The sequence below is a fragment of the Lissotriton helveticus genome, chromosome 7, assembly GCF_964261635.1.
Source record: "Lissotriton helveticus chromosome 7, aLisHel1.1, whole genome shotgun sequence".
Lineage (NCBI taxonomy): Eukaryota > Metazoa > Chordata > Amphibia > Caudata > Salamandridae > Lissotriton > Lissotriton helveticus.
In genome coordinates, this window is record NC_136068.1 from 424,280,947 (window position 1) to 424,306,514 (window position 25,568).

General features: G+C 47.2%; 1 protein-coding gene across 3 annotated transcripts in view; it reads left to right on the forward strand.

The window, feature by feature from the left end:
- The window catches only part of RALGAPB (Ral GTPase activating protein non-catalytic subunit beta), a 2,268,266-nt gene that overhangs the window by 1,597,283 nt on the left and 645,415 nt on the right, over nucleotides 1–25,568 (forward strand). For all 3 annotated transcript variants that reach the window (XM_078652319.1, XM_078652321.1, XM_078652322.1), the window contains one exon: nucleotides 6,390–6,496. In XM_078652319.1, coding sequence (XP_078508445.1) covers nucleotides 6,390–6,496 — 107 coding nt within the window. The remainder of the gene's footprint in view (nucleotides 1–6,389; nucleotides 6,497–25,568) is intronic.

Below are 25,568 nucleotides of genomic sequence, written 5' to 3' on the forward strand. Positions count from 1 at the left end.
TAACTTTTGTTGTTTTTATATTTCATTTAGAACAGTATAGTTGTACATCCATAATATACGATAGACGTAAGAATGATGGAGGCAGTGCGGCGGGTGTCAACTACGCGTGTTTCGGCATACGTGCCTTCATCAGGTAGCCGTCCATTGCACATATATAAAATGATGCTTGTATTCAAGTTTTACTGAAACTTTACGATATCTTGATGTATTTAATAGTTCAGCTGAGTAGGAAATTTCAATTAGCGGGTCCGATAAGCAACAGCTTTTTAGCGATGATGATAAATTACTCTTCAAGATGAGTCTAATCTCTTTCTTTATATATTATTGCGAGCTGTATGGCGTTGACGAAAATGAGGCAAGACAACTGGTTCCGGCTTTAGTACGGAGAGGGTGTGGCCCTGTTCAAAAGGCGTATATTTTCCACCTCTCTTGCCGTCATTCCGAGTCTTCTCTGATGGACTACGTACAAACATCCATGATCCCGACAGTACTGATCAAGCTCTCACAATCACGGACCAAGATGATCCTCATTGCTCCGGAGTGGCCCCGTCAGTGGTGGTTCACAGACCTACTCCACCGGTCTCTCCTGCCACATCTCCGTCTTCCATGCAGGCTGAACCTTCTGACGAAGTTCGGCGGGCAGATGTTGCACCCCAACCTCTCGTTGTTGAATTTGGCAGCATGGCTCCTGAGTTAGTACAGTACGGACACTTGAATCTCTGTCAGGACTGTATGGAGATATTGAAGGAGGCCAAACGACCATCTACCTGCACATCAATGGAAGAGATTTTGCATCTGGTGTACCTCTAAGGATGTGGATCCTACTTCCTGTAAGGAAGATGTAATCCTTCCATACTTACTACATTTGGCCCAATCTGGCCTTCAGTTTCATTCGATCAAAGTTCACCTGGCAGCTTTAACTGCTTATAGTAAAAACTCCTTCACAAGCTTCCTTTTTTTTAAATCCCAGTCATCAGAGATTTTTTTTAAAGATTGAAAAAAGTGTTTCCTCCCATTAGGCGTACTCCGCCTTCCAGGGAGCTCAACGTACTCCTTTCACGACTGATGAAGGAACCGTTTGAACCCATTCATAAGGCTTCTCTTCAGCATCTGTCTTAGAAGATGGCTTTCCTTGTGGCCATAACATCTGCCCGCAGGGTTAGCGAACTTCAGGCATTATGTTATGGAAGAGCCTTATACAGTCTTTCATTCCTCTAAGGTAGTTATGAGGACACAATCTAAGTTCCTCCCTAAAGTTTTTTCAGAGTTTCATGTGAACCAAACTATTACACTGCCTACATTTTTTCAGAATCCCTCTTCTCCTGCTGAGGTCGCTTCATTCCCTTGATGTTAGGAGGGTCTTGAAATTCTATTTGGACAAGACTAAGGATATCCGTAGATCAGACCAGCTATTTGTAAACCATGGCTCGGCCCGAACTGGTCTAGCTTCCTCTAAACAATCCATTTCTAGGTGGATTGTTTCCTTTTATTCAGCTGTGTTATCAGAAAGGCAACAAAACTTTGATTAGTAAGCCTAGGCTCACTCTACCAGAGGTAAAGCAGCTACTGCAGCTTTACTTAGTAACATACCTATTTCGAAATTTGGAAGGCTGTCACTTGGAAGTCAGTCCATACATTTACTAAGCACTACTGTCTAGACACTGATGCTAGAACAGATGCCCTGGGGGGTTGGCGTCGATCCCACCAACAGCACAACAGTGTCCGGACCGCAACTGCATCCCAGCTATGGTCGGGACTCGCATAAGGATTTAGAGCCGACACAACCAAAAAAGGCCTGTCCTCCCTCTGCCCCAGAAATGTCTTCAGCACCTGGTTCCCCGGTGCCGGCACAGTCGGGCTCTTCGGAGCCAAAGCACCATTCACAGTTGAGACCGGTTTTATAGCCAAAACCGCCATTGGCTCAGTCATCCATCTGCAGAGCATTAGGCGGGCTTCGAGGATCTCGAGGACCCTATTCTGCAGCATCTCTAGGAGGAGTTCAACAAACGGTAGAGGAAGCCTTTCATTCATCTGCAAACAGAAAATATTTCTGCAAAACCACTGCTAAAAGTGCAGCACACACTTCCTCGCAAAAGGAAGCTTACCCTTGAGGAGCAGCTTATGTTGAAGCTACAACCACCTCCCAAGGGCAAGAAGCAATGAGACAGACACTATTTATCTACCCTCTCACCCTTCTATTCTTCCTAAGTCTCCTCCAAAACTCCTCTTCTTCTACCCAAGGTTAACTATCCTCCATCTAAAGGCCTTACTCCCCATCCACCACAGAGGCCATCTCCTCCATCTTTGCCAGATGGGTCGCACATTAGTCATATGGGGAAGGCAGTACCCTGGATTCTATGAGCCCTTATGGTGCCCCATATGACCTGTAGCGCCACCATGATCCCTGGGAGGACTATGGTGTTGTTTGCCGAGGTCACATCAACTCCGAAGCCAAGCCTTCCCCACTGGATGATAACACTTCGTATCACGAGGTTATTCACAGGGTGGCCACCATCCACAAGGTAGATTTGCACACCATCACTGCTCCACCACCAAACATCAACCCCCATCACTAACACTCCCTCTCCAAATACTCCCTCTCCACAGAAGGCAAGCATCTCCTCCAGGAGGGAGTAGACATCTTATTATTTAAAGTTGCCATAGAGCATGTGTTGCCACACCATCATGTCAAACGGATGTACTCCGTGTACTTTCTAATCATGAAAAGAACAGGTCCCTCAGGCCCATACTCAACCTCAGGACCTGAACAGGTGCATCTTGTCAGAGCACTTCCACATGGTCACGCCTCCAAGAAATCATTCCTATGCTCCAGCAAGAAGACTTCATCATCGCCCTTGACTTGAAGGACGCCTGTTTTCACATTCCGATCCACCGAACACACAGTCGCTACCTCAGGTTTTTTGTAAGTGGACAGCAATTTCACTTGAAAGTTCTGCCTTTTGGTGTGACCACGGCTCCACTCATCCCCCGAGGAACGGCTTCCACATTTTCCAGTACCTCAATGATTAGCTGATAGAGTGCAAGTAAACGGCAGTGCTTGACCCAGCCCACCCTAGATCTTCTCTATGAGCTCTGTTTCACCATCAAGGTGGGAAGGTCTCACCGTCAACTCCTTCAAAGGCAGCCCTTCCTAGGGGCAACTCTAAACTCAGTCACAGGGAAGGCTTACCCAAGCCCTGCAAGGGTCTAAACCTTTCAGCGTCTGCTGCCTCTTTTTCAGCCATATTGCCAGTTAAGACAGGACAGTAATGCGCCTTCTCAGCATAATGGCTTCCTGTATCGCCATCGTTCCCCATGTTCGATTACACCTGCATCCGCTTCAAGATTGTCTGACGGCACAATGGTCATAAGCAAAGGGTCTCTGGAAAAATCTAGTGTCGATTTGGGCCATTGCTCTCTGCAGTGATTATGCAGCAACAACTTGTTTCAGCTCAGGCTTTTCCAAGACCTGGTTGCCAAGTGAACATTACCACAGATGCCTCTCACAGTTTGGGGACACATCTGCAGGATAAAACAGTTAAGAGCTTGTGGACACCCCTTCCGCAGACTTTGTACATCAATTATCTGGAATTACAGGCAGTGCAACTGACTATCAAAGCTTTTCTCTGCCACATACATCACAAACAGAAACAAGGGGGCAAGCACTCTTCCCAACTTTCGGCATTAGTACAGAGCATTTGGTGTTGGGAGATCCACCACAGAGTACATCTACTAGCTAGCGGAGTACCTTCCGGGACTGGACAATGACTTTGTAGATCTGCTCAACAGCATTCAGCAACAACACCACAAGTAGGAACTTCACAGTTAACTCCTGCTCCAGTACGTAGTGTTGGGGGTTCCCCGAAGTAGATCTGTTCACAAACGCCTAAATCACCGAATGCCAATGCTCTGCCTCCAAGTTTCTATACTCACAGTTCATGGGCACTGCAATATGGATGAACTGGTCTGGGATAGTTGCCTATTCTTTTCCCGCTCTCGTACTTCTTCCATATGTGGTCCGAAGTTTACGACTAGCCCATGGGCCTGACAACCCTGGTTCATATCTCTTCAACAGTTGTCTGTAGTCTCTTACAAGAAGCTTCCCAGCTGGCTTGTTCTTCTCACCCAGCACCAGGGCAAATTCAGACACCCCAAGCAGCTCAACCTAGCTATATGGCTCCTAAGGTCCTAGATTTTGGATACCTCAATTTACCCACTGAGTGTATTCCCATGCTCAAAGATGCTTGTAGTCCCACTAATTAAGTCTGCCATGCGGCAAAGTTATAAAGGTTTATCTACTACTGTCTACCCAAACACATTGATCCACTCAAGCTAGCAGTGCAAAACATCATCTGCTACCTGTTTCACTTGCAAAGCTCAGACTTTCCTTACACTGCCATTCGTTTGCAGTTGACTGCAGTGGGTATCTACAGAACAGGGATATACTCTTTATTATTCAGGGTCTGTGTTATCGGGGCTTTGTCGCAGGACTTGAGAGGGTTATTCCCCCCAGATTACTCCCTGCCCCATCTTAGAACCTCAGTGTAGTACTCACTAAGTTTATGGACCGCCTTTTAAGCCCCTTCATGCATGCTCTCACAAGTTTCCGTCTTGGAAGGTAGAGTTTCTAGTCGCAATCACTTCCCTCGGGTGTATGAGCGAAATCCAAGTGGTCCTGTTTGAAGAGCCATTTTTTAAAGGTTCACGCCAACAGGGTAGTCCTTATAAAGAAAAGAAAAAAGTTTCTACCGATAGTGGCCTCTCCTTTGGACCTCAACCAGGCAATTGAACTCCTGGTGTTCTTGCCACATCCAGATTCAGCAGCACAGAAAACATTTTCCACACTAGTTGTAATATTAATAGGACAAAGGCATTTAATAATACAAAAAATTGCTTATGCTAAACCATAAAAAATCAGTCCTATTTCTAAAGCAGGAATAGCTCACTGTCTAGTCAAGTGCATTCAAACTGCTGTGACGTGGTGAAAAGACCGCTCCTGCTCCATCCAGTTGACCTTCTACACACAAGAAAGCAGCCTCAATGGCCTTTTTGGTAACACCCCAATGCTTGAGATCTGCAGGGCAACTAGCTACGTGGTCCACACCACACACGTTCACCAAACACTACTGTGTGGATGTCCTAGCGCATCCGCAAGCTCTAGTGGGCCAGGCGGTACTATGTACACTTTTTCAACGCTCTGCAACATCCTCTGGCTAGCCACAGCTTAGAGGAGAACTGCTTTACAGTCTGTGCAGAAAATGTGTAGATATAGCTACACATGCCACAAATGTATAATGTTACTTACCCTGTTAGCATCTGTTTGTGGCATGTAGCGCTGTAGGTTCACACACCCTCCTACCTGGAAGCTTTTGGCTGTTGCAGATGCTTTCTTACATTACTTTACTTTTTTCTTTGCTTTGTTATCTACTGTGACGTTTGGTTCCATCTCCAGCCTCACCCGCCGTGCAGGAAAACAATCTTTACAATGAAGCATAAGCTCATTACTGGTCGTAGTAGTAAGTCACTGTGCTTTGGACTCAAAAGACTTCTTTGAAGAAGGACACTTTGTACACGACCGAACCCAGCACTAGATGGCAGGAGTATGCACAGCATGTGAATCTACAACACTACTTGGCAGGAACAGATGCTTACACAGTAAGTAACATTTTCCTTGTGATGTGGGTCCCAAGTGTAGTTAAGATGGAACTGCCTGTGTACTTGCCTAAGAGGGCATGAATGAATGAATAGCTGAAAAAGGTATTAAATACAAAGAATTTCTGAATTGGGCCCCAAAAATATTATTGGCCTTAGACCCCCAAAATTATTAAAATGTCTCTGATGTCGACTTTGGATCTGGGGAACCAGGTTCGACACTTGGCGTTGGCTCTACAGCCTGTGATTCTTCTTCTCACCGTACCATGACTGAAAAGAATCTGACATATGTAATGTAATCTGGTGCTCACGTAAAGCTCTCTAATGCCCTTAAGCCAAGTTCTTGCTATATAAAATTGCAAAATGAATAGTCCTGCAGGCTGTCCTTTCTCTTTATGACCCTTCTATTCTTGCCCTCGAGATTCATGAATGAGAGACAAAATGTGTTTCTATTGGGTTATGGCTTGTGAAAGGACCTTACCAAGGCTTTTAACACATACAAAGCTTTGCTTGGACTTAGAAGTTGTATTTTTTTATTTTCGTGTATGGAATGCTCCAACCTGCTCCCCTGTATGGGAAGACATTCTTACAAGTATAAAATGCAAGTTAATGTTGATATAAAAGCCCAAAATGTACCATGTCCGTATCTTGTGCTTTTTCAGGCAATTTGAGTTAATCTATGGTTGTGAAACTCTGAAGGCAGACACTAACAGCCTTTTTGCCTGTTTATGTTGTAGCTAATCCCTGTCCATCCATCACTGTGCTTATCCGAGGTATGTCAGGGAGACATGCGTGGGCCATGCAGCTTTGTCATTTACCAAGAGAAACAAGAAAAAATCAAAAGGTAAATATTTACAAAATCTTAAAAGGATTAGTGTAAACAATGCACAAATGTATGCTTTCTGCGGGGGCTTAATGCAGGTTACTGCTGGGGTTCAGCCTAATGAACATGTTTGTTCTATGGGAGTCTCAGGCCCCTCTCCACATTTGTCAGGGGTTGGGGAGGGTATCATTTTGTGTTGCGCCACTGGTTTACTGTTATGTATTGATCAAACGGTTGATATTTAGACTGTTCACTGTTGTAACTAGTGTGACTGTGTAGCACTGGCACTGTAAAGTTGACGTAGTAAATGAGCATTTGCGATGCCAATTTGCAGGCACAAGTCGAGGGTGCACGCATTGCCCCACCGGTATATTTGCCTCCTGCCCTGGCCCCCAACCAAATGTGAGCAAAACTAAACAAGCAAGTAAGCACCATCTTCATGTTTTGCAATAAATCTGCCCGTGGCAGTCAGTCAGCCCTCAGCCGAACTGAGCGGCCGATGCGGGTCCCAAGCCAGTGTAGGCGGGCCTGAAGGGTGTGCGGCTGAAGTTGCTTGACAGACGCATTGACACCCTGAAGTCACACACACACACTTGTCCGTTGTGTGTGTATTTTGGGCTGGCCGGCTGTCCTTCTCCGGCCTGCCTGACATGCGCAGTAGAGGCACCTCTACCTACCCATTACTGGGTGACTCAAAGCGGCATCTCCCGGTCTCAGAAATGAGTGGTGAAGCCGCCTGTCCGAGACAATTTGGTGCCTCTGTAATATCAGGAGAAGTTCCAGGATTGGCTTAGAGAGTGAGATCAGGGTCACCAGGGGCCCGCGAAGGTAGTGTGGGGTCGCTATCTCCCCACATCCTCGAGCAGCCCAGCACGAAGTGAGAAGTTCTGGCATCCTGCGCGGGCAGGGCAGCACTGCTCACACCGCTACCCTGTGCCGTGGTTTGGAGACTGCAAGGGTCTGGAGACAGGGTATTTAAGGATCTGCTGCTAAGACAAACATCGCAGTATCAAGTGAAATGTTTTGTTCATATGGGCCTCTTTGACAGATGCCAATTCATCACTTATATATTCTCATACAGTTTTAAAGAAACCTATAAAAACACTTAACTTGCAAAGAGTTTATCAGTGAATCTGCAACATCGTCAGCATCTAGGTGCATACTTTTGGCTGCCATCTGTCCTTATCTGCTTGCTTTACAATAGGGAACGTTGAACTTCATCAGAACCGATTTGAAAATCACCAAATATTTATTTGTAATCTAAGTATGTATGCATTCTTCCTACTCAGCAGCAACATTGCGAATGCGCCAAAACACTTTTATTCACAGTTTTTTCTCTGAAGTAAAGGTTGGTCGCACCAATAAAAGGAGCCTGGTTATTTATTGCTGACTTTTTCCTTTCAAGCAAAGCATATTCAAAGGCAGAACCAAACATGTCCAAAGAACAAAGCTTCTGCCTATATGTGATATATATATATGGGCTCATATAGAGTCCCAACATAGTACAGCCAGTCAAAAGACCAGTTAACATCATAATATCGAGAGGACCGCAATTAGAAAATAGTTTCATTTTTATTACTTTTTTGCATTTGTCAATTCAGAAATCAGAATAGAAAATTCTTATATTTACATAATAAATAATAAATAATCAACTCTTCAATTCACGTCCCACACATCCCTTCAATCATTCACACCCAAACACACATACGTCACTACAATTCATTCATCTTTCTCGCAACACAGACAGTTTGCCAACTGATGTTGATGACTCGGGTCCCTCGGGGTCTCATACACGGTAGAGACCAGATGGAGCAGTTAGGGGATAATCTTCAAGCGCCAACGCGCTTTCGGTGTTCGGCCTACACTTAAGCCACACCTTCATCAGAGCACAACAAAGGAGGGGAGGGGGACAGCAACACCACTCTGAAACAATTCATAAGAAAAAACGTTTACATAAATAATCATACAAATTCATAATTTCACTTAGGCAATTCAGATTTACATTTTGTTGGTTCTCCTAATTTAGTTAACCTAATGGTCTATTAGTGGGCTTCTGACTTATGGATACCAAATAATTCATTCAATTACAAGAAAGAAAAAGGAACCGTAGGGACTTGGCGCTTTACGGGAAAAAGTGAACAAGTGCAAATCGAAAACGTGTCAGAAAACATACATAGTAACCAAATAATAAACAAAAAATCTACTACAAATCCACAAGGCACATATGGGATCAGCTCCCAGGATATAACCGTCCATCAGGTTCTTATGGCCCAGATACCTATAGGGCCATATGGTATATGATTGACCTGTTCAGCTAAGCATGTACATACAAGGAAACTGTCCAATGTAATTACATACCTAGAATTCAAAACTAGGAATATCTTGATAGACGATAAAGAGGATCTGTCACAACGTTTCTAGCACTTAGGCGCAGGGTTCAGTCAGAAAGTTGTATATATACCGGGGGTTCCCTGTGGGTGCACTAAAAAATGGCGTGTCCATATATATGGTAAAGCGCACCTGGTTTTAAGGGTAATTCTGCGACGTTGCGGCGGAGCTCCCGGCCTAGGATCTGGATATACCCCAGCTGGGTGGGCGACTACCCGGTTAGCCTTGGATAAATCCCAGGACCAGTTAAATTCTACTCTAATGTAAAAAAGCCTTCCCTTAGAGATGCCAAAACTGCCTAAACACATGGGGCTTCTATGGTTCGCGGGTGGAAAAAAAGAAAGAAACCCAAAGAGTCTCGTAATTTATAACAACAAGATCATAGGGAAGCCTATGGACTACAAAGTCCGAGCAATCTGTCGGGGCCGGCCGATAATATCCTGAATACGTCTCCCAAACTTTAAGATATAAGGTTTGGCCTCCGCTCTGTTTAGTGTGGACATGGCGGGATACATAGAGTCAAGTTAGACAAGATGGAAATCTGGGGCAGAGCATATATATGTCTGTTTATAATTCTTAATCGAGGCGATCCCCAGTCTCCCTGAATGCTTGTTTCAAGAGGAGCCTAGCCGATGATTACCTTAAAGTAACATTAAAGATATATCCTGCTGCCACAATCGGCATTAAAGTCGGCACATGCTCGAGGCTGCGAACGACAAACAAAAAACAATATATCATACACATGAGAAAGAATAAATAAAATAAGGAAAAAATTAACGAAATGACTAACCCTATGGAAAATAATTCTGAATGCATTGTAAGTATAGCGGGTCACTATAAAGGACTATATAAATATGCCTGCGTGCGCTCGCATAAATGAGTAGAGTGCACTCTTTTATAAAACGTGCGCTCTATGGCCGGCAGAGTATAGACCAGGGGCAGTGGGTGACATTTGAAAGTGGTGGGGCGCAAAGTGATTTGCATCCAGCACCGTTGCGAGCGAGCGCAGCGAGCGAGCCCGAACCCCAAAAGGGGGGTTTGGGGGATAACCCCCCCAGAACATTTTGAAAAAAAAGAAGAAAAATCGTGCATTTTCAAGCAAATTTGAGAAAGCAGGAAGGTTAATATAGCAATTGTGAAAGTGCAGTTATTACATTAATAGATGGCATAACATAGGTAGCTGCTTATTCAGTATAACCACAGAATGACCATGCAAGGTTCTACAGCATATTCTAAAGCAGAACAAAACAAGCGGAACTACCCCTCCCTTAAACCATACAAAAGAGGATGAATGAACTAGTCAAATAGTGTCCACGAGGACACTAAATGAAGCACACCGATGTTAAGAGAAGGGGCCATCACATGCTGTACAGTGTGATGGCTAAACAAAATGGTCTCTGAGTGAAATCGCCTGGGGCGGAATTAAGCAGCAAAGGAGGGGCATTTACACAAATGCAACAGTAACAATTAAGCATTTCTGAATGCCACAGATCGTAACCAATGGCTGTAGGGGGGGGGGTGCCAAACCCCACAGAAGAGATATAACAGGTTGATCGAAGCTCGACTTAAAAATGGTGAGCGAGATAGAAGCACCTGGGAAGAATGGATAAGCAGCGGGTGAGACTGAGCAGATAGAGTGCAGGAGCCAATGATTGTGTGTGGGTTTCTACCTTGAAGGATGCCTACATCCGTGAAGTGCCATTGACAGATGTCAACACTGATGGAAAATCCTGGTAGCCAATGCCAAAAGTTCACTCAACCACACCAGCCAATGAATGAAATTGGCTGTTCAAAAACCCCTGCCTGTCTATGTATGTTTTATGTTGTGTTCTGTATTGTGTGTTGTGTCTGACAATATCTCTTACCATGCAGCTAAAGCTACCTCTAAGTACCACTTGAGGCCCAGGGAGATAAGATAACATGATAGCTTTCTCTTCCTCACTTAATGGATCTGTTCTCTGCAGTGTGCAACAAGTCCTGGTGTACACTGCCTACAAGTTGGCATTGCTGTTCAATACCTCTGACTGCGCAATACCTCATTCACTGCACAAAATGTGTGCAATACAGTCGACTGTGCGTTAACTTGCGCAGTACCTTTGAATGGGCACTGCTATGTGTAAGAGGCCGTGACGCCTGCCTCTGCACAAGCTCTGTAGTATTGAACGGCTCAAACAATGAGAGCAGGCATATGTATCTCACCCACTCATAGCAGGCATATGCCACACACTCATAGCAGCCATATCTCACCCACCCACAGCATTGAATACACATTTCACCCACTCATAGCAGCCATATGTCACCCGTTCATAACAGACACCTCACGCATTCATCGCTGTCACATCTCACCCACTCATAGTAGGCACATCTAACCCACTCATAGCAGCCATATGTCACCCATTCGTAACAGACACCTCATGCATTCATCGCTGTCACATCTCAACCACTCGTAGCAGGCACATCTGACCCACCCACATCCTAGCAGACACATTTCACCCACTCACAGCAGCCTTATGCCGCCCATTCATAACAGACACCTCACTCACTCATGGCAGGCATTTCTCACCCACCCACAGCACTGAATACACATTTCACCCACTCACAGCAGCCATATGCCACCCATTCATAACAGACACCTCACTCATTCATCGCCGTCACATCTCAACCACTCATAGCAGTCACATCTCACCCACCCATAGCATAGCAGACACATCTCACTCACTATAGCAGCCATACGTCACCCATTAATAAGAGACACCTCACTCACTTATGGTAGGCACATTTCAATCACTCAACGCAGGCACAGCTCACCCACTCATAGCAGGTATATCTCACCCTCTAATAGCAGGCATATCTCACACGCTCATAGCAGTCACACCTCACCCAGACACCGTCCGCCTCTGCACTAACAATCCCTTTAATACCCATGCGTCACCCACCACCAGAGCGACATGCCTCACCGTGCCACTGCCGGCCTCGAGGAGACATTAGCTCCACTCGCTGTAACATTCATTATAACATTCATCGTAACTGACAGTCATTGAGCCCCTCCTGCCCGAAGTCGCGGCTGCCTCTGGCCTCTACCCTCACACTCTGACCCTTCCGCTCAGGAGCTCTCAATCCACACAGATCTCACCCGCGCCCAGCAGTCTAAAGCCCAGAGTGTCCTCGGCAGCGGTCTCACCCCCTGACACCCCCGAACTCTCCCCCCCTCCCACACACACACACACACACACAGGGCACTCTCCAAAACCGGCTGCACTAACACGGGGCACAACCTAAGGCTATAGAGTAAAAACATGAAAGGGCCGACTCCACCTTTCTTATAAAATCACTCAAACTCTACAATCCATTTAACTAAAAATACAAAATTGACAAGAATAGTCCTAAATTCTAAAAAAACACATTACAGTTACACTTATTTGTAAAACAGTGAAACCAAACCAAAAATCACTAGTCAGGTTATTATCCGATCCCGATTTCCCCTCTCCTGGGGCCTGAATGTCACTTTCATTCTGCACAGTTTTAAATCATGTTTTAGGAATGAGCGCTCGGGGGGGGGGGGGGCTGTGATGCTCGCAGGGAAGAGGGACAAGGCCTTACCGTAGAAAGAAGGTGCTGCTGTTTGCAAGAAGCCCAGTGCCAGCAGCAACTGGAGGGCAGCTCTCACGGGACCCATGGCTGACAGACAAGAAGGGACAGAGTTAGAGACGGCCTGCTAAATCTCTCTGATTTAGGAGGAGGAAGCAGATGGTTTTTCAGAGCAGGCCGCCTGCAGCTATCACACCTGTATTATTTGAATTATGCTGTTTTAGGTTTATTTTTCAGAAGGAAAAAAATACCAGATTTCCCTACTTTTCACAATATTTTTACCGTCGGCGAATAAAAATACAGACAAGGCCAGTAACAGAAGCTGCTAGGTGCCACCCTATGCCTTAAACTACTCCAAACCTTCAAAACTCCTGGCCTATGTAACTAAGGTAATAGCCGAATTCATGTCCAATAGAAATCTTCGCCTCTTGCCAGACAAATTATTATGAAAATGAGTAGGGATTAACATATGTATGTATCCGTTTATGTAGCACCACTTTGCTACGTCATAAAACACTTGATAAGGAAAAGTTCAAATGAATCGGGAGTAACCTGGTTAATCTGCTGTAATGAAATAGCGATTTAGTCCATGGGACACTAACGATGTTGAAATAGTATATTAGAACATGACACATCATCAGTGGTAAACAACAGTGTCCGCCATGTTGTTTCGTCCCTGTGTCACAAAAGGTACTTTAGGTGACGTTCTGTCGCTGGTCTAGCTTGCGGCATGAACAGAGTACATATTTATTTTCTTCAGTAGGCAAAGACAAAAAAAGCAGAGAGCCCATTACTATATCCTTTTTCTTCTCTTGAAGCACTGCCCCTACGTTTCCTCAGGCTGTCACAAAAAAACGAAGAAACATCCATATTTTCCATAACCTGCCATCAGACCCCAGCGCCAAGGAATAATCCATTCAGTCCATCTACTATCAGACTCCACACAAAACCCAGAAGCAGAAACACCCAAATACAATCCTTTCTGACGCCAGACGCCCCCAAAAGGACCCTTACCAAAACTGCCCAACTCCCACATACATGACCAGAAAACATGACAATCATACCCGCTACTATCACAAACCAGCAAAGCCAAACACATTCCACCCTCCTTCACACTACATCAGACTCGAGCCTCGCCTGTGCAGCCTGTACACCCTGCTGTGCTGGTCACCGGATAGAGCGCGTTGAGCGTGTTTGCCCTCCTGTAATAACACCTAAGGGGAAGGGGGGGGTCAGTCTACATGGCCCGATGCACTGTTTCCTGTGAGGGTGGGATGCAAAGGGGCGATGCTACCTGAGTGAGTGCTGAGAGCCTGTGTGCCCGCTGTGCTGGTACGAGGTGGGATGCAGACAGCCCGTACCCTCTGCTGTGACGGATGTTCTATATGTTCCTGTGAGGTACGCGGGGGGCTAGTAGGCCTGAGCAGAGTCGGATTCTGACCCCAGTGCCTGGCAGGGCTCGCACTCGGACAGTGAATCTCTTACCCCCGCTGCTCTCACTCAGACAGGGGCCAGGGCGAATCTCTTACCTGCTGGAAGCAGGGTGACTATACGGTGTGTGGCTTGGCCTCTCAGCTGCTGCTGTGCTCTCTGACCGGCGCCGTGCAGAAACAACGATCCCCTTAGTTTTTATAGACCCACAGTGACTCGTGAGCGTGACTCGGGGAAGTGACCCCCGCAGTCATCCCAATCCACTTTCCTGTGTCTCCGGGGGTCTTGCACAATGACAAGGCTCCATGAACACACCTGCGCTGACGAGGTGGGCCCAGCACACGCTGCATCTTAACCTCACAGGAGTCCACCCCCACGCGCGGCATCCAATGATGGATGCTGCGTGGTGGACCAGCCAATCCTGGCGCTGCATGCAGCGCCAGGATTGGTTAGGGGGGCACATTTGCTGTTCGCCCTGTCGCCCTTTGTAAACCCGGGCTGTGGCAGGCGGACAAGTACCCCTGGGTCCCGCTGGGGAACTTACAGTGCGCATGCTTGAGATAGTTGCCAACTATCCCAAGCATGCGCACTGTAAGTTCCCCAGCGGGACTGCGCACTACGGTCTGCTGCAGCCTGAGTGTGTGGACGGTCACTCAAGCTGCAGCAGGCCATCCCCCCTACGCAATTTCCGGCGGCTGATTGTTGCACTGTAATGTAGATATAATTGCGGCCGGCGGCCGCGATGCGGGTCCATGTGGCTGGTGGGGCTACGCCCCTACGCCCCAATGGACGCACCGCGGCTGGTATAGACTTTATAGATAACCAGCATCTTTACGCCAAACTGATTAGATATGTCCATGTGTGCTCGCATAAATGAATACAGAGCACTCTTTTACAAAACGTGCGCTCAATGGTCAGCAAAGAGTACAATTTATAGATAACCGACATCCTTTCACCAAGCTGACTAAGTAAAAAAGACGCGTTCTCACGAGTGGGTTAGGTGAGAAAGGATATAGCAATATGCGGCCGCATACCTGTTAAACAACGATTTCGAAGGAAGAGGGAGGCAGCTTCCCGATGTTTGGACTGAGTGAAACCGAACGAGAAACGAACGGCCAAACGCGGGAAGGTGGATCCTATTTAAAGGTCCCGCGAGATTAAAGCTGTAATTGATCCGCCCCGGAGGGGGCGGAGGAGGTAAATCCAAGCCGGCCCTGAGAGAGTGTCAAACCCCGAAATGGATCCACAGACGCCAATAAACTAGAGGCATAACATTTGGATCTGGCTCTGCGAGTATTGCAATAATAGCAGTCTTGGGCGATCACACAAGGACATGTATGATTCGAACCAAGGTTAAAAAGTGTCCACGAACGTCAAGTCCGGGATGTCAAAACACCGGCAGGTACGTAAAATGTTGGATTGTCAACACGATGACAACAATAAAAAAAGAACTGCTAAGGATTAATAAGTCAGATGGGAAGGAAAGGAAGAGGGTAAAGGGGTAGGAAGGGTATTGGGAGTACTTGGCTGCACTCTAATGCCACAATAAGAAAATGAAAACAACAACAATGAGGAGCGGGGACACCAATCCTCACTTCGGTCTGCGGGTTCTACTTGGTCCTCAGGGGTCAATTCATAGGAACCCCTCATAGATAGTAGAGAACACCAGTGCAGAAAGTGTTATGGCACTGGTTCAACGGACAGGAAAAGCGGCGCGAACTGGCCGCTCCCAAAGCGCAGGGTCCGATAGAACCGAACATGTCGCTGATCAAAATTTTAAGCAGCGTTGCACATTCTGAAAGGACTGAATAATTTTGTTACTTATTTCCACTAGATTTATCACATTTGGTGTGCGGTTTAAAACATGCTTTTCAGAAGTATCCTATTAATTATTCTAATAAGCTTCTGAAGTTCAGACTACTACAACCCAAATGCACTATGAAGACAAATTATTTCTTGTTTGTCGAAGAGTTCCTATTTCAGTGACCACGCGAGTAAACAGTGATATGTGTTCACATTGCAAGGGCATAATTACATAAAATCTCTATTTGTATCTCTGTCTCCCGATTTGATTCACCCATGAAGACCCGGGTGCAAGGGATCGCTCGGTGAGGTGAGGTGGGGTGAGGGGAATGAAAGGCAGGTAGGGGCTGTGAGGGTAGCAGGTCTGGATCTGGGATGTGGGATCTTGGGGCTGGGGGGCATGAGCATGGATGGGGTTCCTCAGCGTTTCCCTGATGTGTGTGAGGGCTAGCTCCGTTTACACATGGAGCACTTCCTCTTTTACCTCAAAACGGTGGTTTTATTCAGCATTGTTGTTGCATAATATTTTTATTCAGTTCCACAGCTTTGGCAACAATACAAGACCTTAGCCTAATGCCACAATATTGTATACATGAAAACATAGATTTGACATGAACCATCCGTAAGTAAAGTCTATACACGTGCACGCATAAACAAAAAACTATTTGTGTACTGTTTAAATTTAGTATAATACTTAAAACCTGACCTCAGTAAAGCACATATCTGAAAGAGACACGTTAGTGATCGATTCCTTACCTTAGAATATCCCAGGCGTCAAACTGGACCTGGAAAGTTTTGCTTAGCAGTACCCTTGCGCGTCAGTAGCTGGTGTCCTGCGGCTCCGCATCCGTCACTGGCGTCGCCAGCTCCGAGATGACGTCACGGAGAGTACTTAGACGCCACCCATGCGGGCTGATGTCAGTTCTTTCTTTTTCCGTGCCTGTAAGCGTAGATCCGGATTGAGCACGTACCTTGGTCTCTTTTTTGACCAATATTTTGAGACTTTTGTCTCCCCATTTTTCTATTGGTGCACACAGGGATGCCCGGCTTTAAGTCCTGGGGGACCTGTCACATAACATGTCGTGGCTGGACCCCCAAGATGTTTGCCTCTACTGCCTTGAGGCCGACCACGACTTCCGTGACTGCCGTGTCAAGGCCCCCAAGGCCTTGCGGGAGCGGTTGCTGGTGGCCCAGTATTTGTCGTGTCGCCGCTCTCGGTCTAGGGGGCGCACCCGGTGTGAGAAGTTGGCCTGATATATGATGTTCATTAGTTCTAGTGATCCCCTTGTATCAGTCCAAACAACCCTTATGGTGATTTGTTGTAAGTCAACCTTATAGACCAGCTATCCTAATGGTAGCAAGGACAAAGCAGTCTTAGGCTAAACTCTTTTGGCATGTGAAGCCAGCTGTTTTACCACAATATAACCCCTTGAATACCAGATGAAAGGACACCACACAGGTTGTTATGAAAATAAACAATATATTTATTAATAACAACACCTCTGAACTCTTTATGAGATCAGAGGGCTAAGCACATGACAATCTTTTAGGAAAAATACGATAAGTTGCACAAAATTACAATGGTGCCCTAGGGGCACGGCAAACCATATACTAAGTAAATGGGTTAAGGAAATCAATAGAAGAAATGGAGCTGTCCAGAGGCTGTAGGACCGCTGGGACTACGCTATCCTAACTTTAGGTAAGTAATAGGAGGCCCACAGGACCGGGTGCAGAGTGTGAACTCACACGCTGGATGCGTAACAACGTCTATGGACAGTACAGTTCAAGAAAAAGGTGAGTACGGACAATCCTGACTGGTTAGGACTAAAACGACTGTGAATCTAGACACTAGGAGAGTCAAGCTACCCTTGAGCACCCCAATGCTCTTGTTACCTCACCCACGGGCTGCGGGTGCATAGGGGCGAAGTCGTGTCGGGTTTCTGCGTTGAAGTCTATGGAGCCTGAAAGAAAAGATGCTGCAGGCGACCAGGAGGAAGATGTCCGGTGTGATCCAAGGGTGGATCAGGAAAGCTGAAGACCTGAAAGCAGAGGGGACAATGTTCAAAGTCACTAGCCAGTGACTGGAGTGGAACCAGGAAGGAACCAGATGTGGTTGTCAATTTAGAGAGAGAACAGGTAGGCTGTGGGTCTGATTAGCAGGCCCACAGCCAGGGAAAGTCGTAAACCAGTGAAGCAAAAAGCAAACATCTGGGGTGACCATAGGATTGCAGACCCTACTCTCCTACATAACCCCCCCCCAAACCTAGGGACATTAAACTAACCTTGACCAGGTGAGTCTTCCTGTTCTAAGTGGAAATACCTGGAGAGACCATCTGCATTGCCATGGTCAGTCCCTGGTCTGTGCTCCACTGTAAAGTCCATCCCCTGTAGGGAAATGGACCACCTAAGAAGTTTGGGGTTTTCACCCTTCATTTGATTTAGCCATAAGAGGGGCTTATGGTCGGTCTGAATCTTGAAGTGAGTTCCAAACAAGTAGGGCCTCAACTTCTTCAGGGCCCAAACCACAGCAAAGGCCTCCCTCTCTATAGCTGACCAACGTTTCTCTCTAGGGGTCAGCCTTCTGCTTATAAAAGCAATGGGCTGGTCATGACCATCAATATTCAGTTGAGATAGAACAGCTCCCACACCCAACTCAGATGCATCTGTTTGGACAATGAAGGTTTTGGAGTAGTCAGGACTCTTGAGAATAGTTGCAGTACACATGGCCTGCTTTAGGTCATCGAATGCCTTCTGACAGCTAACTGTCCACTGAACTTTCTTTGGCATTTTCTTGCTTGTCAAGTCATTAAGTGGTGTCACAATGGAGCCATAATTTTTTACAAACTTCCTATAGTAACCAGACAGGCCCAAGAAAGCTCTGACCTGTGTCTGGGTGGATGGAGGAGCCCAGTCCTTTATGGCCTGTATCTTGCTCTCCAAGGGTTGAACCTGGCCTCCACCCACAAGGTGGCCCAGGTACACAACCTGACTCTGCCCTATCTGGCACTTGGTGGCCTTGTTAGTGAGGCCTGCCTTCTGCAGGGCCTCCAAAACTTTCTTCAGGTGGATCAGGTGATCCTCTCAGGTGGAGCTAAAGACAGCAATATCATCTAGATATGCTGCACAAAAGTCATCCAACCCAGTGAGAACTTGGTTCACCAACCTTTGAAAAGTGGCAGGTGCATTTTTCAAACCAAAGGGCATCACCACAAATTGGTAATGACCTCCTGGGGTAGAAAATACTGTTTTGGCCTTGGCATCCTCGGCTAACCTGATCTGCCAATAACCAGCTGTTAGGTCAAATGTATTCAAGAAGGTTGCAGAAGCCAACTTGTCTATGAGTTCATCTGCCCTAGGTGTTGGGTGGGCATCTGTCTTAGTGACAGCATTGAGACCCCTGTAGTCTACACAAAACCTCATCTCTCTCTTACCATCCTGGGTGTGAGGTTTTGGCACTAGAACTACAGGACTAGCCCAAGGTCTCTCTGAGGGTTCAATGACTCCCAACTCCAACATCTTTTGAACTTCTTTCCTAATGCAGTCCCTGACGTGGTCAGGTTGCCTGTAGATTTTACTCTTGACAGGCAGACTGTCACCAGTGTCCACCTCATGGGTGCACCAGTTTGTCTGACTGGGTGTCAGTGAGAACATTTGTCTAAAGGATTGAAGAACTTGTCTGCAATCCTCTTGTTGATGCTCAGAGAGGCTGTCAGAAAAGACTACACCATCTACTGACCCATCATCAGGGTTCTGAGTGAGCAGGTCTGGGAGAGGGTCACTCTCTTCCTCCTGTCCCTCATCTGTGGCCATGAGCAAGCCCATGTTCTCCCTGTTGACAAATGCCTTGAGCCTGTTTACATGAAGCACCCTGTGGGGGCTCCTGTGAGTTCCAAGGTCCACCAGGTTGGTAACCTCTCCCTTTTGCTCAATGATGGTATGGGGTCCAGACCACTTGTCTTGGAGAGCTGCTGGGGCCACTGGCTCCAGCACCCACACCTTCTGTCCTGCATGATACACAGTTAGGACAGCCGTTTGGTCATGCCAAGCTTTTTGGAGTTCTTGGCTGGCCTCAAGGTTTTTGGATGCCTTCTCCATGTACTCTGCCATCCTGGAGCGGAGACCAAGTACATAGTCCACTATGTCAAGCTTAGGCTTTTTGAGAGGTAACTCCCATCCTTCCTTCACAAGACATAGGGGTCCTCTTACAGGATGCCCAAACAGAAGCTCAAAAGGGCTGTAGCCAACCCCCTTCTGTGGGACCTCTCTGTAAGCAAACAGGAGGCAGGGTAAAAGGATGTCCCATCTTCGCCTAAGCTTTTCAGGTAACCCTTTTATCATCCCTTTGAGGGTCTTGTTGAATCTCTCAACAAGCCCATTGCACTGTGGGTGATAGGGTGTGGTAAATTTGTAATTTACACCACACTCCTTCCACATTGCAGTCAAGTATCCTGACATGAAGTTTGCACCTCTGTCAGAGACAACCTCCTTAGGAAACCCCACTCTGGAGAAAACTCCAAGTAGGGCCCTGGCCACAACAGGAGCTGTAGTGGTCCTAAGGGGAATAGCTTCTGGATACCTAGTGGCATGATCCACTACCACCAGTATAAATATGTGCCCAGATGCTGTTGGGGGGTCCATTCGTCCAACAATGTCTATCCCCACCCTCTCAAAGGGCACCCCCTACCACAGGCAATGGTATGAGGGGGGCTTTTGTGGTGCCACCTGATTTGCCACTGGCTTGACAGGTGACACATGAGCGACAAAACTCTTTAGTGTCTTCAGACATATGAGGCCAGTGAAAGTGTGGGGCAAGCCTGTCCCAAGTCTTGTTCTGGCCTAAGTGACCTGCAAGGGGAATCTCATGGGCTAAGGTGAGAAGGAAACCTCTAAGAGACAAGGGGATGACCAGCCTCCTGGTAGCACCAGGTTGGGGTCTCTTGCCTCAGAGTATAGGAGTCCATCATCCCAATATACCTTGTGGGCACCTGTAGCATTCCCTGCAGCCTCAGCAGCAGCCTGCTGTCTGAGGGTTTCAAGGGAGGAACAGTCTAACTGTGCCTGCCTCAAGTCTGCCCTGGAAGGTCCCCCTGTCCCAAGAAACTCAACCTGTTCAGGTTCAAGCTCTTCTAGGACAGTTCCTTCTGGGGTCTTGGGGCCAGCCTCCTGAGAGGGCTGATCCTCAACCTGAGGCAGGGGGGAAGGCTCATCCTTACCCCTACTGCTCTTCCTCTTGGTTAGTGTCTGGTCCATTCTTCCAGGATCCAGCACTTGTTCAGCTGGGCATTTCTTGGCCTGTGACCTAGTCACAGCAAGGACATGTGAGGAGAGACCTAGCATTTCTACATGAGTCCTGTACTCCACATCTGACCACAGTGAGGATTCCAAATCATTGCCCAAGAGACAATCTACTGGGAGGTCTGAACTAACTACAACCCTTTTGAGGCCAGTTACCCCTCCACAGGTGAAATTAACAACTGCCATACTGTGATTGGTAGTGACATTGCTAGCATTGGTCACTAGGTAGTCTGAACCTAGCATGATCTGGTCAGGGTCCACAAATGTTGGTGTCACCATAGTGACACTGGCACATGTGTCCCTGTAGGTCTGAGCCATCTTTCCATTGATTAAAGGCGTTTGCCTGTATTTGCCCAGAGTACTAGGACTTACAGTAGGGGTCATATCCATGTCCCCAGTACAAACAAGAACTGCCTGAGTAGGGATTCTGACTAAGTCAGAACCCACCTCAGTTCCCAGGGTTAACCCAACTATAGCCTTGGGAGGTACACTACCACTACTAACTGTACTGGGGGGTGCAGGTGTCGTAGGGGCAGTAGTGGTAGGAGTTTGGCCTTTCCTGGTGCACTCACTAAACCAGTGAGTTTTACTTTTACAGTATTGGCACCATGGTTTCTTAGGACCATCATTATTCTTCTTTTGGGAATTTTGGAACCCACCCTCCTTAGGTTGTTGGGGCCCTGTTGAAGACTTCTGGTCATTTTGCTTATTCTCATTATTACCCTTCTGTTCTGCTTTCTTTTGGCCACCACCCTGGTTCTGGTTCTGCTGCTTGACCCTGGTTCTGACCCATCTGTCTGCCTTCTTTCCCAATTCTTGGGGAGAGGTCAGATCTGAGTCAATCATGTCCTGATGCAACAACTGGTTCTGACAATTATTTAAGATTTACTCTCTCATAATTAGATTATACAATCCTGTGTAATCAGTAACATTACTTCCCAGTAACCAGCCTTCCAAAGCCTTAGTGGCACAATCAACAAAGTCAGTCAAATCCTGAGCCTGAGTTTTCTGGGTGTCTCTGAACATTAACCTGTACTGTTCAGTTGTTAAGCCAAACCCATCAATCAGTGCAGTTTTCAGGACTTGGTAATCATTAGCATCCTCATCTCTAACAGTGAGGAGCTTATCTCTACCTTTGCCTTCAAAGGAGAGCCACAATATAGCTGCCCACTGACTCTGGGGTACCTGCTGTACTTTGCAGGCTCTCTCCAGAGCAGTTATCAACTTGTGGATATCATCTCCTGTCTTATAGGAGGGCACTATTTTACTCAGGTTTCTAGTATCAAAACCCCTTTCTGTATCCCTAGGGATATTGCTGCCACCAGTGGGGACTACCACACTCAACTGTTGCTCTCTAGCGAAGGCAAGCTTCTCTTTGGCAAGGGCAAGTTCTTCCCTTTGAATCCTCAGATTAGCCTCCCTCATCTTTGCCTCATGCTCTCTCCTCTGAGGGGAAGTCATCCTCCTTTGAGCAGATAAATGAGAGGCACGAGAGTGCACAGATCTATTGGAGTCCCTCGAATGAGATCTATCTCTTCTAACCCCAAAGTTAGGCCTGCTTAGGGATAGCACTGGGGGTCCCCCAGTTCCTTCCCTATGTAGGTCTAAGTTGGCCCTTGTAAGTCTGCTGACTAAAGGTTGCCCATTGTCTGCCTCATCCTCAGATAAGTCTCCCTCTTCCCTACCATCTACATTCTCTGTTTCAGGGAGGTTAGAGTCTGGATCACCAGGAGTACATTCTAAGGGGGGCATACTCCCATCTGGATTAGAGGGGCCTGGGTTAGAGGCCTTTCTAGCATCATATGTCTCTAAGAGACCTAACAGAAAAGGAGTGGTAGGGTTGGAAACCTGTTTCAATTTCCTGGAGGTACACAATTGTCTCATCTCCTGGAAACTGAGAGCTGCATATCTGGAAAGGACCTGTGGAGGGTCACTAACCACTAGGGGAGACTCTGAAGTCTCTCCATGGGTAGACATGCTTTCTAGTGAGGTGTAAGTGATGCATATACCTACACTATGGGTTTTCCTACCGATCCCTTGCTAAGAGTTGTAGTCAGGGTGTGCTAGGCCCTTTCTACTACAACAGCTGGTTCAGTAGAACTCAGAGTATTTCTAAGCTTGTTATATGTACCTATGGTACCTTATGTGATCTTTCAAATGATATTTCAAGATTATATGTGGTAAAAACAACAGCAAGCTCAAATCCCAACCGCTGCACACCAATGTGAGAAGTCGGCCTGATATATGATGTTCACTAGTTCTAGTGATCACCTTGTATAAGTCCAAACAACCCTTATGGTGATTGGTTGTAAGTCAACCTTATAGACCAGCTATCCTATTGGGAGCATGGACAAAGCAGTCTGAGGCTAAACTCTTTTGGCATGTGAAGCCAGCTGTTTTACCACAATATAACCCCTTGAATACCAGATGAAAGGACACCACACAGGTTGTTATGAAAATAAACAATATATTCATTAATAACAAACACCTCTGAACTCTTTATGAGATCAGAGGGCTAAGCACATGACAATCTTTTAGGAAAAATACGATAAGTTGCACAAAATTACAATGGTGCCCTAGGGGCACGGCAAACCATATACTAAGTAAATGGGTTAAGGAAATCAATAGAAGAAATGGAGCTGTCCAGAGGCTGTAGGACCGCTGGGACTTCGCTATCCTAACTTTAGGTAAGTAATAGGAGGCCCACGGGACGCGGGTGCAGAGTGTGAACTCACACGCGGGATGCGTAACATCTATGGACAGTACAGTTCAAGAAAAAGGTGAGTACGGACAATCCTGACTGGTTAGGACTAAAAAGACTGTGAATCTAGACACTAGGAGAGTCAAGCTACCCTTGAGCACCGAAATGCTCTTGTTACCTCACCCACGGGCTGCGGGTGCATAGGTGCGAAGTCGTGTCGGGTTTCTGCGTTGAAGTCTATGGAGCCTGAAAGAAAAGATGCTGCAGGCGACCAGGAGGAAGATGTCCGGTGTGATCCAAGGGTGGATCAGGAAAGCCGAAGACCTGAAAGCAGAGGGGACAATGTTCAAAGTCACTAGCCAGTGACTGGAGTGGAACCAGGAAGGAACCAGATGTCGTAGTCGCGATCAGGTGAAGAGTGGATGCTTGACTCTGCAGCCACGTGGACCAGGAGGCGTCTTCGACGACCAGGATGGAGGCACGAGCTGTCCCATGCAGGCTCTCGCTGTCGGCGGTGTCTGTTCCGGATTCGGCGCCAACAGGCCTTGGCAAAGGCAACCCACGCGGTGAGTGAAAAAGGCGTCTGGTGCGGACTAGGAGAGTCCGGCGTGCTCCTCTTTTGGTTAGGGAGCAAGGGCCAGTCTGGAGCAACCAGACCAGCAGTGTAGTTTTCAAAGTTCGTCGTCTGGGAGGTCACTAGCCAGCCGGCAAGTGACCAGACAACGCGTCGAGCAGCAAGCAAGCAGAAGGGCCCCACGCAGATCTCGTGGAAGCTAGAGGGCTGATCTTCGGTGCAAGGGCTGCTCGGGGCTGGGGCTTCTCAATCCCCAAAGCACTTCGAGTTTACCTCGGGAGTCGTGCTGGAAGCGAAGTGCAGTTTCTTTCAAGATGGCTGGTCCCACGTGTCTCGTCGCACCCACGGATCTCAGCTGTGCTGCAGATGTGAGTTGAGGTCGGAGAGGTCTGGGAATCCGGGTCTCGTCGGGCTCTGAAGTCTGGATCCTCAAGGGAAGACGACAAAGTGAAGCCGCTGGACACTTGATGGTGCCTGCAGTTGCAGGGTGGACACTCCTTGCCCACAAGGGAGATTCTTCAGTCTTCTGTGGAGCAGAACGTCGAAGTCCAGAGTTTCTTCTTGTAAAGTTGTTCAGGATAATCTAATTTGGAATGGGACCAGCTCCTACCTTTATTCTCCTAAAGGGGGCTGCACTAGTGACTAGGTCCCTCCCCTGGGTGGGACCAGGAAGGGGGGTGGTTACACCCCCTATTCTTTGTCCGGATTTCGCGCCAGAGCTGGGGCAGGGATGCCCCAGCAACTGGTTTGAACCGGTGTATGCACAGGGCACCTTGTGTGCCCCAAGCATGTCTCATTCCTTTCAGGCCTGTCCTACCCAATAACAAAATCCTGTATTGGGTGGTGCTAGCACCTCCCAAGGCAGGAAACCCTTTGTCCAAGCCTCCCTCGCTGGAAGGACTCCCAGCAGCAGGAGGTCAGACTTGTGTCTGTGGTGGCAGCATCCATTTTGTGATGCCAAGGCTCGAGTTAACTTTAACCGGGGTTCACAGTTACATACATGTCGTGTCCCTCTAGAAGGGTGGAATGCTACCCCCTGTCGCCAGAATTGGCTAGGGTGTAGTATTCCAATTTGTATGACACCTTACTCGACATGTTTTGATAATGTTATACCAAAGTTAACATTCAACCGCGAGGATGTTAATGCACTTAAGAGTATATGGTATAGCGTTATCATGGAACAGCTATTAGGACTTGGTTCCGCAAGCTGCAGACGGGCTCAGCTCATGCCAGAGCACCGTCCCACATAATTCCAAGCACTCTGCCTTCAGGATCGATAAGGCCTGCCATAGGAGTGACTGAAAGGAGTATAT